The following is an 18,672-nucleotide window of genomic DNA, read 5'->3' on the forward strand; positions in this document are numbered from 1 at the left end:
ATCCCTCTTCTCTTTGGTCTAAACTGTGGATCAGCCTGTCTCACTCCCACTTCCTACTGTGTTCCTCCTCTCCTCATGTTTCTCCTCCTCATGATTTCTGTCTGCACCATATTTCCTCCTTTCATTCCTTTCCTTTTCTTTCCTTTCCTTTCCTCATTGTTTTTTGGATCATTTTTCTTTACATTTTGCTTTTGCTTGGTAGTTATTCTTGTTTGGGGGGCCGTCAATGTATGATAATCAAAACTTTATGCTCCCATATGTTAACATTTTAAAATGTTGGTTAATATGATAGTTTTATTCATTTTGGAATCTCCAGCCCGAAATATGACTGTTATAAATGATTATGTTTCAGAGCGCTCAGGCAAACTCACTGTGCAGACAGCTGGATTTGTTAAAATAGAAATGTTATCATTCATTTGAGTCATCAGTTATACCCCCGTCCCTATCTTCTCTCTCAGGCTTGTCCCTTCCAATTACTTCAGTCTGTCTTCATTCTTTCTTCTCTCATCGCCTCATCTCCTTGCTCTTTTTGTTCCATCTTCCTCTGTCCTTTCTTTCCTCACCCTCCATCAATGCTGTTTCCTTTCTTATCTGTAGTTGCAGTTGGTTCCCTCTCCCTGTCTCCATTTGCTCTTCCTTTGAAAGGTTTCAGTTAAAATGTGTCCCGAAGCCAGCTGCAGATCCAGGGAAGAACCGCTCATTCACAGTGAATTAGCCGATTGTCCCTTCTCCAAACAAAAGGTTTATCTGAATGGACTCTCTAACCTTCCTGCCAATTTGCAATAGCAGCTCTAGACCAGAGATTTTGTCTTCCAAGAAACATCTCTTCCTGTTTTGTCACGATCTCCTTTAGTACATCTTTGCAACACGGAAATTTGATAATGTTTCAGAGGAAGCTTGATGTCTTTCATGTGTTCGTATTTTCTGAATGCTCCAACTCAAGTGCAGCGATTCCTGGATGTCTTTGCATGTTAGCAGCTCAGTTTTTAACATCTTGTTGACTTTTCCACACATCATGCATTTTTGCTGGCACCAGGAATGCTGATTCTGTCCATTCAAATCATTAACTTTAACTTATCTGCCAAACATGCAGTGGGACATTTGGCCGAGGGGACATATTTATCAGTCAGCAAGCCACACTGTGAACCACGGAAAGTGTCTGTATTGACATTGTGACGAAGATGTGGCATCCCCCTCACTCAGCGACAGCACACAGGAACTTCCTGTGTGGCGGCACTGGATCTGATTGGCCCATTCAGGGGGCAACAGGAAGTAGGGAGACATATATCAGTCAACTGGAGTCTAGCACTCCAATGCTGTGGAACAATAAACATAGCAGAGTGTGTGTTTAGCACACACACACACACACACACACACGCACACACACACAAAACATTCTTTCCTATAACAACATCTGTCTGCTGTTGCTACGGCTGCTGCTTAATTCATGTCACACACGACACAGTGACCCTGACCATTCTCTCAGTAGCGTTAAATACATGCACATAGCGCGCTTGTGTAGTGCAGTAGACAGTTCACATGAGGTCTGCTTTATGTTGCAGTCCACATTCTGCAGTGTCAAGTCATTATTTTCAAATGCTCACTTTTCAGACTGCAGTTCTGTTCCCTTCCTTTTTTTATTTTTACTTTTTTTTATGTTGTTCCAGTAAATGGCAATTTAAGAGCAAAGTGGACTAAGAGCAATATTTTATTACAAAAGCAGAATCATGTTCTCATATATCTTTTCTTCAGAATATTGTTAGGTGATTTACATGTAATGATGTGTCACTATTGTTTTAGGAGATGCATGCTCCCTCAGTCTCCAAAGCCTCTGGGGGCGCTCCAGCCTTCAGTACTGTTTGTATGTAAACTGATGGTTTTCTGGCAACGGTATCAAGTGAGTCACGTCCAGACAAACCTGCACAACCAGGTAAATCAACTGTAAAAAAAAAAATGTGCTCCTCCAACAACATATAAAAATGGTTACACGCAGATCTCTGCTAACAGTCAAGGCTGTCTGGAATGTGTGAAGAGCCTCAAGGTCTATGAATTATTAAGTCTAGCCAAAAAAAAAACCTGCATGTCATGAAGCATACACTATCAGCCTGTGTCAGTCTGTGACCCTGTGTGTTGCCTGTTTGCCTGTTACTGACTTTCTGGATGTCATGGAAACAAAAACACTGGTGGATAACAGAGAGAAGAAATAATAGCAAGGCTAAACATGTAAGATAAAGTAAGACCCTTGAAAACCAGTCCACTACTTTTAAGAATATGAGTGCCATTCTCAACAGGTGTTTCTGAAGCTTTATTTTTTCTATTTTTCTTTTTCAGAAAAGCCAAATTTCACATAAAAAAACCCAAACAAACACTATAACTCAGACTTTTCTCATGTTTTTATTGTTGCTGGGATATCAAGTCTATGACTCTGGGTGGACATTCATTGATATTGGCCCGTACAGTATAGATGTAAGGAAATCACATTTATGTGTGTGTCACAAATAACTTTCTACAAACTACTGGCACATGGTTTGTTAAATCTGAGGCTTGGCAAAAAAAAGTGTAAAGCTTTGGAAGAACAAAATGTTTCAGTCATTCAGTTTGGAAGATCAGTCAATGCTCCAAATAATGTACATATTATAACTCTTAGTATACACTTTGGGATGAACAGTTTTTGGTATTAAAGTGATTTCTTACGTGCATCACACACTGACTCTGTCATGTAATGCCAGTTGGCACCTTAGCAAACACTATATGGTCTATTCAGACAAAATAAGAAGTCAGGGTACTGACTGGGGAAATCTGTGTTGACGTGGGGAGCAGATGTGATAAAACTGTAAATGGGCAGTGAAAAGTGGCATATCCTGTCATATACAGTATATATGTAGCAAATTGTGTGTGTCAAGACTGGAGTGAAAACAATCTAATGATCTAAAAAAAGAAAATAGATTACTTAAAAATCTCCCCACTCAATATGACTTGAATTTCACCCCAAAATAATTTAAAAGTTGATAAAATATTTTTTATTTGGAACAGGAGTTTGTCTGTATGTTGGGGTTTGTACTCATTTAACATTTTTTGAGGCTGTGAAATCACACTTTCTACAAAAAGTCAAATATCGCTCTAACACTGACATTAATGTGTCTTCTACTTTAAGTGCGATTGCAAAACAGTGGTGTTAGCATCACACAAACTTAAAGAGTAAGTTAACACCAGCTGAAAATCCTGTTTCTGCTGACCTCCAGTGGTCTTACTTCTCACCTTGCTGCAGTGATGTAGAAGTGTACTCCAAGACACTGTGCCATCACCGTTGTGGTCTGGGGGTATAACAGACTTGAAACTTTCGGCCAGAGAGGGGGACTAAAGCCCGGTGTTACATTACTCTTTAAAGAGGAGGACTGGAAGGCACTTCATACATAGATATGTAGTTCTGGGTCACACACAAGTCAATAACTGTAATAGCGTCTACAGGAAATTCATTAATTCGGTCACAATACAAAAGAGCTCATGACATAAAAACCATAAACAAAATCCTACAGTACATTTGGACAGAGTATAACACAGTTAAATTTACAAACACAAAACACGTTCCCTTTGGTGATTAACTTTGAATAATATATTTTATATACATACATACTGTACACATATAATTACAATGGTGTACAAAGAGTGACACACTGGTAAACAGAGACATACAAAGACAGAAAGTTTAGTTGGTTTGCTATATAACCTGAAAAAAAACTTTGTTAAGAAAATGGTTACAGTGAAATTGTGAAATATGGAGGGTAGGCTCTAGAGCCAAAGACTGACTAAATTTGGTCAATGAAACAATGAGAGGCACGGCTATCGGCACTCCTCTTGTGCTGCCTTTTGTGAAGCTAACAAAAGTGAAAGTTGGATAATCTCAAAAAGAAAAGATGACGCATCAAGTTTCATACATGTTGTCCTTAGAATTTCCATAGTCCGTAGTCAGATTGTTACAGTGTAAAGGCACAACTAGGAGATAAAAAGGCCAAAAACATCTAGATGGGGAAAGACAATAAGAAATCCGCACCCAAACTCTGTCATCTCTTTCTGGATAAAAGAACTCATGTTGCCACATCAACAAGGCAACATTTTAGGGCGACAGTGACAGGCCAAAATACCAGCTGACTTCTTTAGCACTGCAGCTTAAATCCCCAACAAACATCTTGCTTCCTGGAAAACATTTGACAGCATTTTTGGCTGTGATTCTCCCTCTTCTGTCAGCTGTTAGGAGCTTTGTCTATGTATTTTGGCCAAAAAGTGTTTTGATTCCAGTCGGAACAAAACGTTCAGCTGGCAAAATTAAAGCGTACACGTCATAGCATCACCATGCTGACGTTCAGCTGGCTTAGAATCTCGAGTTAATAGCAGAAGTCAGGGAGTGCACTTATGGAAATAATATGACACCATTCAACAGAAAATTGGCTAAACTCTGCCTCACCTCTCACGAAGTCGGTTCATTAAGAAAAACACCCTGAAGGCTACAAGACTTTTGAGTATTATCATACGTGTAAACCGAAACACGTCATTGTTGTCAGTACATCTTTAAGTAACAACTGATTACCAAAAAAGCCTAATGTTGAGGTATAGTAAACATTCATTTAAGCGGTTTTACTAGACTCCGACATTATCATAACTCCACTATATGCCTGCTACCAGCTTCTGCATGAGTCCAAACCATAATATGTGCCAACTTAATTCACTTAATTCACTAATTCACTAAGTTCAATCTTTTGAATGATTTGTATCTGTGATTTTCTGCAGTATTTGCCATGAAAATTTGTTGACAAAAAAAACATTATAATAACCCCAACCACCTCACATGGTGACATACACAAAACATAATATATTTTGGATGGACATCTGTATTACTTCATATCACCAATAACACTGTTTCTGTTAAAACTGTTTCTGGTTAATAGAGAAGATATTTGGCACTTTCCTTGGAGTGTTTTAAAAGCCAAGCAGACACCTCAGAGTGCAGTGCTGTGGGAGTGAACTTCATGAGTCCACCACAGAAAAATAAGTGAGGATATTCTACAATAATCCATAAAAGATGCACATCGGACATTTTTGGATTTTCAGCAAATATTTAAAATACGAGAATATTTCCCACTTAAAGGATAAACCTGGGCCTTATTTTTAGGTATTTCGCCTTGCAGAACACGAAAGTTGCTTGTCTAGTTGCTGTGACTTTGGTGTTTAAACGCGTAAGTTTGGATTCGAACTTACTCCTTAAAACACCAAAGTCACACAATAAAAGGCAGATCAAGGCAGCACCTCTCATGTTCTGCGATATAAAATAACCGTTGTTGTCAATAGAGTCTGGTGGATTTGAACTGAATAATATACCGTCTGTTTCTGGTGAAACAAAAAAGGATCGTACAGATATATCTCTGAAGGGATCCTTTCAATAATGTTTACAGACACTTTGAATAACAATCTGAGCCTGTCAATGGCAAAGACAAGCACTTTAATTAACTTTTGTAATGTAATCCTTTGGGGCATCCTCACCCTGAAGGATTACATTAGAGCCATTGTAGCCTGTTCGTAGCTGCCCGCTGATCTAATGCACCAACTCCAACTACATTTTACAAGTAAAAAAAAAGTAAAAATAGGGCCCAGGTCTAAAAGTATCTGATTCGTCCTTTAACATCATTTAACAACATTATTACTGTGACCATGTTTGTATGCTGACATTAGCATTAACCCAAGTCCAAACTAGCCATTCTAGCTATCTTCTTCTGTTCATTGTTTGCAATCAGTTTCTGTATCATTTGTTTTATCTTCATTTTCATGCAAGATTCATTTTGATGAAAGGATTGACTGGATTAAGTTTTATATAATTTACAGTACTTTTCAGTTTCTGAGATCCCAATCGCACCGCCAGAAGTCAGTTTAACATAACCACTGGTTATTCCTTCACAGTTCTTTGTCGTTTCCTCTGTCAGCTTCAGGCGCCCAGAGACACTTGATAAAGCCAGAGAAGCAGACATCTCAGCACATATCATGCCATGATCTGAAGTCTGGTAATACACACCAGAGATGACCTTCACCTCATCTCCACATAACACTGTGGCACAGAGCCTGCTCTAAAACTGCAAACATCCTCCTCCCATTTTTGGTAAGATCCCTGGAACAACTCGTCTCTAATCCCTAAGAGGGAATAAACAACTCAGGATTTCTGCAGATCCTGGACCCTTCACGTAGTTAAGCAGGATGAAAGGAAGAAGCCAGGAGAAAAAGGAGTCCCCAAAGAATTCACGTCGTGAAGCCATTAAATGATGAATCGACTGCAGAAATGAATAGTGGCTGTGATTACCTAAACAATAATGGGTAGAACAGTATTGCAGTATTTGTTTTAGTAAGTTCCTCATGTAAGTATTGATATTATTTATGTATTCAATAAGCATTAGCAGGATGTCCCATGAATCTTTCAGTTTGAAGCCTGTACATTGAAAAAGTTGTGACCCTGGAAATCGATTCAAGCAACCTTCACTTACGCATTATGAGCAGACAATTGCAAGTGTTGGTTTGCATTTCTTCCCCAACATTAACAAAATAGACAGAGTAATCTTCTGAATCTGGGTTTAGGTTTGGCAACTGACACGAATGAGCCCTGTGTGAAGGAAACTCCAATAGTAGTGTCATGTTATCTGTATGTAACATGTATGCATGATGTTATGAGACCTTTTTTGAGAATGGGGATCAAAGGGGGAAAGTCCAAAACACATGACTAGGATTCAAAGTTACAGAAGACTGGAGAAAGAGGATGGGTTGTACTGGCATTACCTTCATTTCACAGATTACTTTTAAATAGTTCATATCAGCGTTGCCCATTTCAACACATTTAAAACAAAAAGAAAATAATAAACAACTAAACAAAAATACTAACAGCCTATCAGAGTCCTTGAAGGTCGGACTCCTCTCCTGTTCCTCCACCACACAGCGAGAAAGTCTTGTCATCTTTAGTCATATTTGCCATCCACCCTTCACCACATCTACTCCATCCACCTCTCACCATGTTGGCAGTCCCTCTTGACTTTCCCATGCTGCCATTTACCTTCTTTCAATCAGTCTCTCCAAAACAGACTAACCCCGTCAAGCAGTTGGATTCATCTCCGCGAGCTCCACACCTTCTTTATACCACTGAGTGTTCGTTGTGGTGGTGGTGATGGTGGTGCATACCGCCGCTCAGCACTGTGTGGTTGATGGACGACGCCGAGCGGTCAGATCCCTCCGCCGCCATCCCGTTGACATTCTCCTGCCGCTGACAGCACAGGATCTGCCTGAAGGTGGCGCTCATCTCCTTGTCACGGTAGGAGTAGATGATGGGGTTCATGGCCGAGTTGAACTCGGCGAGAAGCAGGAAGAACTTCTCATAGGTGAGGACATTGCAGCTGGCACAGAAGACGTCGAGAAGGAGGATGACCAGGCCGGGGGTCCAGCACACGATGAACGCACCTGAGGAGACACGAAGCGGGGAATAAAATGAAAACCTGTTTTTTGTTTGGTTTTTCTTTACAATACATGAAATTACAGATTTAAATATATAAAGCAACACGTGAACCTTTTTTTTGAGTGTTCCTGGTAGAAGAATACTCCATGACCCCCATAAAGTCATGAAGTCAAGTTAAGTTGTGAATCTTTTCTGGACCCATAGTTTCTTTCAGTTACACAAACATGTCACTGATTAGTTGGATTATCTCAGAATTTTTATAAAATGCATTTTGCAACCAGATTTTTCTGGGGCTAACCCAAGTTCTACGTGTTTATAATCTTTCGCATCTTGTATTGCTTCATTTTTAAAAAGCACTATTCATCCTGAAAAAGAAAACGTCTAATACAATGATATCTTAAGCTAATAAGAGACTTAAAGCACAGAATTGAGAGTAGCACAGAGCACGACTTGATGTTTTTGGCTTGTCTTTGCACATGAGTCACTCTTACTAATCACTGTCCAGGCTCATGTTCTTATCTATTCTGACTCTTGGTTTCCACTGCCACTTGGGCTGATTTTGCAGTTAATACCACATAAATATAACGTGATCCTTTGAAGACTTTCTTGAATTTCACCTAGTTAACATACTGTATGTCACCAAATTAGCACGTGTTTATTTTCCAATTTGTAATTTCAGACTTCCTGAGTTCATGCTATTTAAGTTCTCTAGACTCATGATTTACATTTGAAAACTGATGATTTGCTTTGGACTTGGGCTTTAATTTCACTGACTCACACTTAAACAACGACTTGGACTTGAGTTATGATGACTCTACCAAAATAGTTACCTGTCTACTTTCAGTGAGACCCTTTAGTGCCAGATATTCTGGGTTTGAATCAGGCAGACATCTCTTTGTTTTTTCTCTCCCTCTTCTTTACCACAAAAAAGCAAAGAGGCAAAGACAAAACAAAATAGTAAAACAGAATGTAAGATTTTGGCCCTGAAAATGTATCCTACAACACAACCGCTGATGGGATGATGTACTATATACAGTGGGTGAAGCCACACCGCCTGCCAGAACTGGTTGTTTTTGGTCTGCTTTGAAACAAACAAAAATCACTCAACAGCCACATCAGCATCACTGATCTCCTTCAGTCTACAGAACAAAAACACCCATGTCACTCTATAACCACATCTAAAACTTTTTAATGATACATTTTGAATTCAAGTACTTTTGTTGTACAGGGTTAGTTTTTGGAGGATTACCAGTTATGGGCCCCAAAAGCCAGAAATACCACTAAAAGGCTGTCTTCTGAGGTATGAATAAACATTTAAGTTGGTTGTGAATAAATAAATAAGCATTACCTTTAATCTGTGTAAATCAAAAATGAGTGACTCTTCCATTTACTTTCACCACACAGTAAGATCTTGTTTTCCACAACTCTTCCCATGTTTCTCTTTGTCATATGATAGAAGACACATTAGGAAACAAATTAGGACAGAGGGAAGTATACATTAACATGCCAGCAACAATAAGCAGAGCTGAAAGCTGAGAAGTGTTGAGGAAATTGTGCAAGTGAAATATGAATCAATTATTCAATATCAATCTTTATAATCTGAAAAATGCATTTATGATTTCAATTGTGTAACTTGCTCTGCTATTTAAATGTAAGTCATTTTTAAAGCACATCTATATTTCAGTTATAGCACTATATTATTTGATTAATTACTTACACAGTGCGTATTGTATTACTGTTGAGATTTTAAAATAAAATGTTGCTAAATAAACTTTCTTTGAATTAATCAGACATGCAAGTCCAACAAATCTCACTAATATAACTACACATTTTCTGCGTTGGTGCCTTAAACATCATTTGTCATTTGTGCTTTCCAAAACTGTTTTATATGATCATTACAAAAAAGATTCATATGAATGTTAGAATTCGGCAAAGTTTAAGCAACTAAAACTTCATGGTCATCGTCAAAAGAAAGCAATTTGTGATGTCCATCAGAGATGGGATTCACCATTTCTCCAGAAATCAGATCAAACAGCTAATGACCATCACCGATCAATGACCTCACCATCCTCCATTGTCCCTCCCTTAATGTGAAACATCTACAGAAACAGAAATTACTGACCTGCGCCTCATTTTGGTAACCATATCTCCAGTACTCCATCATCATATCTATAACCCTGCGACCTCATTTGAGCACAAGGCATCATCATTTCAAGTGTGTTAGCACAGCGCAGGGGGGTCACTGACACATTATTTATCAATGTCAAGTTCAAGTGCTGTGAGTTCTGTCAACAGATGCTATTTGTCGCAACTATGAGACAACTGCAGGACATTACACTCTTGAGACAGTAAAACAAAAAGTCTTGATGAGAAATTAGGAAAGCAGAGAGTGAGAGAAAGAGAGAGAGAGAGACAGAGAGAGACAAAGAGAGAGAGAATATTGACAGGGAGGCCTGTTATCTGTTAGTGTTTTGCAGGCGGCAGCTGCAGCGAAGGCTTGACCTCACTTCCCAGCTATGCAGGCAGACTCTCCAGAGTTAGATACATTTCTCAAACAGTTTCAGAAACTATCTGAACTATTTGTCTCTCAGTGAAACATCTTAATCTGAACAGGACAAGACTCAGTGCAAAAAACAACACAGAAGCATTCAGAACGTCAGTCGGAAAAACAAGAAAATTACTTCAGACCAACATTATGATTGTATTACGTGACCGTGTTTCCTGCCTTTAGCCACTCTCTCTCATTCTGTGTTAGTGTCAATGGAAATGTAGTACAGTCGTGAAATTGACCGTAACCGCAGCCTATATTCTTGTCAGAGTAAGGAAAAACCATAACAAAAGAACAACTAAACACAAAATGCTCTTCTTCATTTCTCTAGTTTCTTTTCCTCTCTCATAATAACTGCTGCGACTTTAAAAATGTCCCTGTTCTGTTTGAAACAGAGTGCAAAATATGTATATTTGCAGGATGTTTGTCCTGAGGAAGAAAGCAGTCTTTGTGTAAAGCTATAACCTGAGTGGTTTCACTCTTACGTTCTTTCATTTCCTCTCTGAAGCCAGGAGTTGCTTGCCTACAGCCTGCGTCTCAAATTTGCTCCTTTGCATTGCCCAAAGCAACGTGTCCCGTTGACCATGGCCACATAGAGCAGCCGTGCACACAGTTCACACGGGGTAATGCAGAGTTTTTGTTTATGGAAGAAACAATTAGGCGGACCTAAGTGAAACCTTTTGCTGTGTCACAACTTGAAAATTCCACATGGACGGAAAAGAAATGGGAAAAATGGAATGTCAGTGGAGGAGAGTAAATAAACACTCCTCTGTTGGCCTGGAACATTTGGAAATGTATGGAAAACTACTTTGACACTTTCCAGGCCGCTGTCTAAAAGGGCTTAGTATCTCACCATTTTCACTTGAAAAGTCAAATTTTCTGAATGTCTAATTTATCACATAAATGAACTTTTACTTACTTCATTATTTTAACATACTATCTCAAGTCTTTAATATAAAAAGTGATCATTTGTGACTTGACTTGTGGATCTACTAGTTTGACAGTCAAAACTCAGACTTAGTATCTAATTTCTTCCTGAGTATTTTTTCTGATGTCATTCCATCCTATATTCTTATCCTGGTGGAAATGGGCTTCCATATGAGAGGGAACAAAGGGCTATGGGAACAAAAATAAGGAAATAATGGGGACCAGACTACGGCAATGAACTCCACACTCCCACAGATGCAAAACTGAGGGTAGACACGGATAAACACTCACATGTGCAGACACAAACACACGCAAACGCTCTCTTACATAATTATACACGGCACAGAGACAGATGGAGAAGCACTCAAACACAATGTGAAAACATTTGGATGCTGTTGAGAAAGCCCTCAGAAAAAAAACTCCATCCCATCATGTTGAGCCTTCCAGTCAACATTAACATCATTATTAACCTGAAACAGCATTTCAGCATTAAAGCTCTTTACGTCATTACAATTGTTAGGGGATTGTGAGAAATGATCTTGAGGTCCTTTTTCTGCCTTTGCACACCAGCTCCTCCTTCAGATTAGCAAATGTGGCTCATTTTCGTAATCTAACATAGTGTTTGTTGGGAAATGCTTTGCTCTAATGGCTGACGTGTCATGTTTCTTCCAGGGAAAAGACGTTTATGATGTTGTTTTTCCCTGCTACTGACACACTGTCTGCAGCAGCTCACTTAATTGCCCTCGGTCAAATGTAGCCTGCCACAAAATCACATATATACGAGGGTGAAGAATCATGCTAGTGGTTTTGCATATTTAATCCTTTAACTGAAAATGACTGCCTGAATTTTATGCTGCCATCCGTTTCCAGTCATTTGGCTATGCTTTGAAAAGCAACTTGCAGAGATTGGAAACATGCTCAACAGAGCTAATGACATCCATCCAAGTGAAAGTAATATCAGTGGTAATGCACTTGCATTCTCATTTTTGAGTGATTTGAAAGATGAGAGAGTGAGATAAGTGGAAATGATGCACAGTGCATTATCTTTTCCATAATCAGGGGATGAATTAGGATTTATGAGGAGGGGGAGCTCTTTTCCAGTGAGGTTGGGGTTTTTTCACTGTAACCACTTTCTTCAGTAGAAAGTAGTTACTGAATGAAAACTGTACATATTGTCTTCTGTGGATGTGGATAGTGATTGGGTGTCATTTTTATTCATTCTGTACCACAAGTTAAACTTCACTCACCTCCTGAAATGAAATCAAATGTATCATAAGAACTTTGACAAATTATATAGAAAACTGTCAGCAGCAATGTCAATATTTTGGTATATGAAGTAAAAATCATCTGAAAACCTCCCGCACAGCCTTTTAAGCCTCTGATCCACCTCTGAGTTTCTCCACATTGTGCTGATGTCGTCCACATGCAGCAACATACTTGACTCATTATAGAGCTTCAGATTCCGCTATCGGGGATTTTCATGCCTTACTGTTATTTCTCACGTCTTCATTCTGGCTTCGGTTTCCATTAGTGTGCAACTCTCTCAGGCCCCAAAAACGGATAAACACCCAATATTAAATTACTGCTCTCATTCTTCTGTATGTGTCCCTCCTTTTTTCTCCATGAATCTCTTTATCTGCATCTCTCTCTCTCTGTCCCTTTCTCTCGCTGGTTTCCTGACCCCCCTTCATTTTTTTTTTTTATCCCACTTCAACACTCTTACTTTACTTTCTGTCTTGTCACATACTCTTTTCTCTATCTCTCCCTCACTTTCATTCAATTTCATTCTCTTCTCCGGTAGCCTATCTCTCAATCAGCTCATCTCTTTCCATCATTCATCATAACCCTATCCCAACCATCATCAGTGGTCATGACCACGATCCCACTGAAGTAAGTTAGAAACCATTATGTAAATTTCTAAAATGCCCAGTGGCTTCCCGTTTGTCCGCAGAGCGATTTCTTTCTCCTCTCTTTCTCACATCAGTGCACACACACACACACACACACATACACTGGAGATTAGATAAAGGTTGACATTCAGTAGCTGAGTGTTTACAGTTATTGATAAAGAGGCCTGTGGTGTACACAGTGAAGGAGTCTGGTGATGGTGTCACAGTGATCTAATGGTTAGAGAAACTGGGAGGTCTTTGAAATGGCAGTAATGAAGGTTTTCAGGCTGTAACATATCTGCAGAGTTGTTGGTCGGCAGCAGTGACTCCCTCTTCTTCTTCCTTTTTTGTCATTGTTTTGAAATAAAAAGACAAAAGTCGACAGTAAAAACAATGCACACTGGTTTTGTTATGGTCTGCAACAAATCAAGGCTGTTAGTCACAGCCACGCCACCCACCACCGGATTCTGAATCCAATTTTCTTAAACTGCATTTTGAAGTCGCTGAGGCGGCTTGAAGTGGAGTTGAACTTTAATACAACTAACATCAGGAGCAATGCAAGCTGCTCGGTTGATACTGGATTGTAGAACCCACCTTTCGCGAATACGTACTGAACAGAAATATTACTGCTGCAATAATGTGCATGTTGCATTTTACTGACATAGATGCGTCATATACTGCTGGGTAGTTTAATCTACAGGAATGCATTGTGGTCTATAATATCATAATATGTTCACAACGTCACTATCTCTAAAAGTCAGCTTTGTGATGATGCATTTTGCAGCTGAGAGGGCTCATTAATTTGGAATTAAAAGGAACGCTTCCTTTTTTTCAGATACAAACATTCACATTCAGAAATCACCACCTGGACAGAGGGGCATGAAAATTGTCATGTAAAAAGTTACTATTTATGTCTTATAATTTTATGTAAAGCATGTTTTTTATAAGATCAAGTAAAACCCTTAAAATCGTTGCTTTATACTGTGTTTTATAACTGAATGCTAATGTTGGGGTGAGGGACATTGTGCTACACTGTACTACTATTGCGCTACTATAATTTGCATGTGGTGTTGAAAATAAAAAGTAATGTATTCTTTTTAATTTGGCATGTTATGGAGACTGGAATGGGAATGAAGACACTCACATCCCACCCCAGAACGCCCAAATATTTAAAATCGCTGCTCCACCCCAGCACACCCTGGATGCATGTAATGATACAGTAGATGCTTGAGAAGACTTAAGAGTTTGCCAGAACAACTGACTCTGTTGAGAAAGGAAGCATTGGGACAGATGCTGCCGTTGTGAGTGATAAGAAAAGCTGCACTCTGAACAGTAATTTCTTGCATGAAGCTTTTCACATACACCCACACATCCACACAGAAAACAGGTGTCATTGCGATCTGCACACCAGTCATGATGCCACACTGACAGCAGATTGGACGGTTGTACTCAGCTCTGATTGGTTCTGCTCTCATATGCATTGCAGTAGCACGGAAAGGTTGAACATTGATTGGTTATACATTGAGATTTTGAAACAAATGTAAGTCATTGATATGGCATCTGTGTGCATGTGTTTGGGCGACGGTATGTCTTGGCGCTCCACACTGTCTGACGATGCGACTGCATACAGCACCATGGGCTTAAAGATAATCAAATCATTCACAGAAGACCCCTGCATGAGCCAACACCTGACACACAGACACACACTCAAGGGTCATGGTTCATTTCACAGTGCTGTTGACTCAGTGGAGAGTGATGAAGAGAATCTATGTTGGTGTCATTCAAACATTTTCTTTTTTTTTTTTTTGTATTTTGGAAGCAAAGCAACATTAGCTGGTTTCTTGACTTCGAGTAAATGTAGCTGGATATCCAGTAATATTTACTGCATGCTTCCCATTTAAAGTTTTATGAAATTTGAAAGTGCATTTGTATAACGTTTGCTCAGTAGTACTACTAGTGGTCAAGTAAAGTCCAGTGAGGGAGTTTAAGGCATAGGAAGGACTTGAGCCCGATTGTGGTTTCGTTTTCCCATCATTTCACCAAATGAGAGCACATCAGAGTTTATGTGAACAGCACTAATCTCATGTCCCACTGTTCTTTATTGAGCCTCAGGGTTAATATGAATGCGAGAGAGTCACTGTACTTGTTCGTGTCAGCACTTGTGCATTTTGTTTGTAAGTATGTATAAATTTCCCAGTAAGTTTTTTTTTTTCATCTCATCCTGTACTTCCTAGAAGAAATCACCCATGGCTGGTTTTACAGCATCCTGAGAAGGACAAGTGAAGAGGACAGCAGGCCGCAGGGGAGCAGTTATTATCATCTGGTCCGCAGATGGGAGAGGCTGGACTGGGAATAGCTGTGGGGTTTACTTTCTCGTCAACTTATCTTGATCTTCCCTTAAGATATCAAACATAATCAAAACCCAGAACTCAATGGTGACTTAAACTGCGCTGGAGACCGAATAACTTGTGACCTTTTGTGTTTTGCTTTGGCCAGTGTAAGATGAAAACAGGACAGAACAGACCAGGAGATAACTGTCCAAGAGATGTGAATACATGATTGCATACCCAAATGAAACAAGCAACTACCTCCCTTCTACCAGTATAACAAAAAAAGTTATTTTATATCCTCCTTGGTGCTTCAAAAAAATGACCTCACTCAGAAACAGCGGTGGATTCCAGACTGAACCAAAACACATCACACCCTTACTCAAAAGACTAACTTCTCGGAGCTGGCATCAGTGAAAATAAATAAATGTGATTTGTTCAAGAATTCATAATAGTATTGATTGAAATGAATAATATTTAAGTATTGTCACACTGTTCCCACCTACGGCAGGTGATAACTCAAACCAAGGTCTAAGCACAAAATATATTTTGCCAAATTTTACATTTCAGAAAATGGAAAATGTTTTTGTTTATAAGAGTGAGTAGTTTGTGTTAACATAAAACCTACGAGCTTAGACTATCATGTTATTGCCTTTACTGGTAGAGTCTGATACTGAGGAACTCTTGAGAGAAGGTGTGAAATGTTTTTTTTTATTTCATTTCTAAGGAACCCTGTGTTGTTTCAGGATGAGGTCACTATCAGTCACTGTTTTTTTTATAGGTTATTTTAAGGGATAGTAAGTGTTACTGGATGACTCAGACTTCAGACTGCAATGGTATACAGAGCACTGACTACAAGATAGGAGGAGCAGCTGCAGCGCCACATGGACTTTCAAACTCTGATTCGACCATTTACAATGGAAAAGGACAGTGGAAGTGACATGTACTCTTATGTATCTTATGTAAGGAGCTGAATACCTTTGATTTGGTTCTTGCATTAATCAAGGAAAAAGATGGCAGCTATCAGATTTACTGAAATGAAATAAAATGTCTGCAGGTGCATCTTTTCTGCAAAACTTTTAAAGTACAAGGTTAAATAAGAAGAAACAAACAAAGCATCTCTAAGCAGCAGAAAATGGATGTTCTCCAGTTTTCTCCATACTGTAGGCTGCAGAGCACATTCTGCTGTCCATTACTTTTGATGTAAGGTTGGAGTAAAGACAACAGAGGCAACAGGATGAGATAACACAGCGCATAACAGACAAATCACACAGAATCCTTTGGTATGTTTTGTCTAGGACCAACACATCCTGCTTCCAGTCAGTAAGAAGTGCCTTTCCCACAATTCACACTCCAACATACTTTACACAGAACTGAGTTTGTCTGTTACAGCTCTAGATTCCATGGCAAAAAAAACGCAGCACTGCCTCTGTTTATTACACACCACTGAAGAGGCCTGGAGACTTGCAAAGTAGGAAATGTATCTCTGCTCGCTTAGACATAAAAATGTCAGACTGCACACACAGCTCAGCTTTAAAGCAAAACAGGCGCTTTCAACAGAATAGAGGCTTTTTACTGCATCAGTGTGTTAACAACTACAAAACAAGCAAGCCATAAACTAGTACTACACCACATTTAAGAATAATTCTGAATCTGGAGGTTTGGGCACCATTTTTTATCTCAGGCAGATGATGCTTGAGGTGTACTTTACATAGCGTGATAACTCAAATTAATTCTTATACAAAAGAATTATGGCCTAAAGCATGTCTTACCAGTGTGCCCTTACACTGCCCAACCAGTGTGAAATATCAGCTGTGAATATTTTGCAATTCTTGGCTCAGACAGGAACATTCTGAGGCACATAAAAATGTCCCGCATAACAACTGGAAATGATGCAAGGAGCTAGGAGGCTGGTGGACATCAGTTTTCCCAGTAATCAGTTTTGGCTCAGCTGAAATAAGCCAAGGCTAATGCTCCTTTCTCGCCTTACTCTAAAGCTTTTTTGAGTATATGCCCAGCAAATAACATCAAATTTGCAGGAGAGGGTAACTGTTAAATCTCTACTTGAACTTTCTTCGGGCAGTAAGGTGGGTGATTTTGCTTACAGTGAAAATAGAATACACTGCATACAGTGAAAAATACAAGGCTAAGGCTACAATCGCTCTATGTGTTCCACTTCTATACCTGAGACAACTGTATTTTCTAGACATTACTTAAATTCAATGGTGCCTTCGTTTTTAATTTATCAGACTGTATTCATGTTGCATTGAACAGCTCCTATATATGACAGCACATGAACATAATTCATAGGGAACACGGTTGGCTGAGATAATGTATTTGGGGCTTACAGTCGTGCTAGGCAGACACTGTACTGAATGATGCAGCCTCACGGATCATCGTCAACAGACTCATTGTTCTGCTGCTGCTGCTGATGACGACGTCGAATGTTGCACTCATTGCTCCAGATATATATTACTCGATATATACAGTAGATATAGATCCAGTTCAAATGTAGTAGATAGATAACTCGATAGAGATAAACAGACAGCCAGACAGACACATAGATAGATAGATAGACAGATAGACAGATAGACAGATAGACAGATAGACAGATAGATAGATAGATAGATATCCTTACCCAACACAATCACCACGGTTTTCAGCAGAGACATCATGGTATCTCGGTTGCGTCGCGGTCCAGAGCTGTGCCGTGACATCCTCATGGTCCTCTGACGCACATAGACAAAGATGTGGGCATATAGTGTCACCATGACAACAAAAGTCACTAGGTTAAACACTGCCCAGAAGACCAGGTAGGAGTTGCTGTAAAGCGGCGCCATGTTGGAGCAAGACTTAATACTACAGATACAGTTCCAGCCCACGCTGGGGATGGCCCCCATGACTATGGACATGGTCCAGATTATGACAATCACCACCACCACACGGCGGTTACTCATGCGCGTGTGAAGCTGCATCCGGAACACGGTGATGTGGCGCTCGATGGCAATGGCAAGCAGGTTGGCCACAGACGCCGTCAGGCTGGTATCAATCAAGCCTTGGCGCAACAGCCATGTTGAAACAGTCAGACGCCTCGTGTTTGGCCCCGTGTTGAACATCAAGTAGAAGTAGGCCAGTCCAGCAAAGAAGTCAGCAGCTGCCAAGTTGGCCATCAGGTAGTAGATGGGGAAGTGGAATCTCCTATTGACGTAAATGGCGATCATCACCAGAAGGTTGGCAAGCATGATGAAGATGCACACGGTGATGCCCAGGCCCATCACCAGCCTGCTGACGGTGTTCCAGTCAGTAGCAAGGTATTTGCCACTGCGGTTGTAGAAGAAGGCAATGGTCTCGTTGTAGTAGCACTGTTCCTCGTCCATGGTGGTAGTAGTGCTTTCTGAAAGGAAAAAATTAGCAAATGTTAAAAAAAGTCATTTATGTAAAGGTTGCTGATTGAACAAGGTGATCCTCACATCAGCAGTGTTCTCCCTGTCATGGGATTTT

At 39.8% G+C, this 18,672-nt stretch overlaps 1 protein-coding gene across 1 annotated transcript in view; it reads right to left on the reverse strand.

The window, feature by feature from the left end:
• Nucleotides 1-5,854: 5,854 nt before the first annotated feature.
• Nucleotides 5,855-18,672, reverse strand: part of lpar1 (lysophosphatidic acid receptor 1) — a 28,048-nt gene continuing 15,230 nt past the window's right edge. The window contains exons 2-3 of the mRNA XM_070850384.1: nt 17,810-18,565; nt 5,855-7,485 (exon numbers count right to left, since the gene is read on the reverse strand). Coding sequence (XP_070706485.1) covers nt 7,163-7,485; nt 17,810-18,548 — 1,062 coding nt within the window. The 5' untranslated portion in view covers nt 18,549-18,565 and the 3' untranslated portion in view covers nt 5,855-7,162. The remainder of the gene's footprint in view (nt 7,486-17,809; nt 18,566-18,672) is intronic.

Source organism: Pempheris klunzingeri, chromosome 19 (genome assembly GCF_042242105.1).
Source record: "Pempheris klunzingeri isolate RE-2024b chromosome 19, fPemKlu1.hap1, whole genome shotgun sequence".
NCBI lineage: Eukaryota > Metazoa > Chordata > Actinopteri > Acropomatiformes > Pempheridae > Pempheris > Pempheris klunzingeri.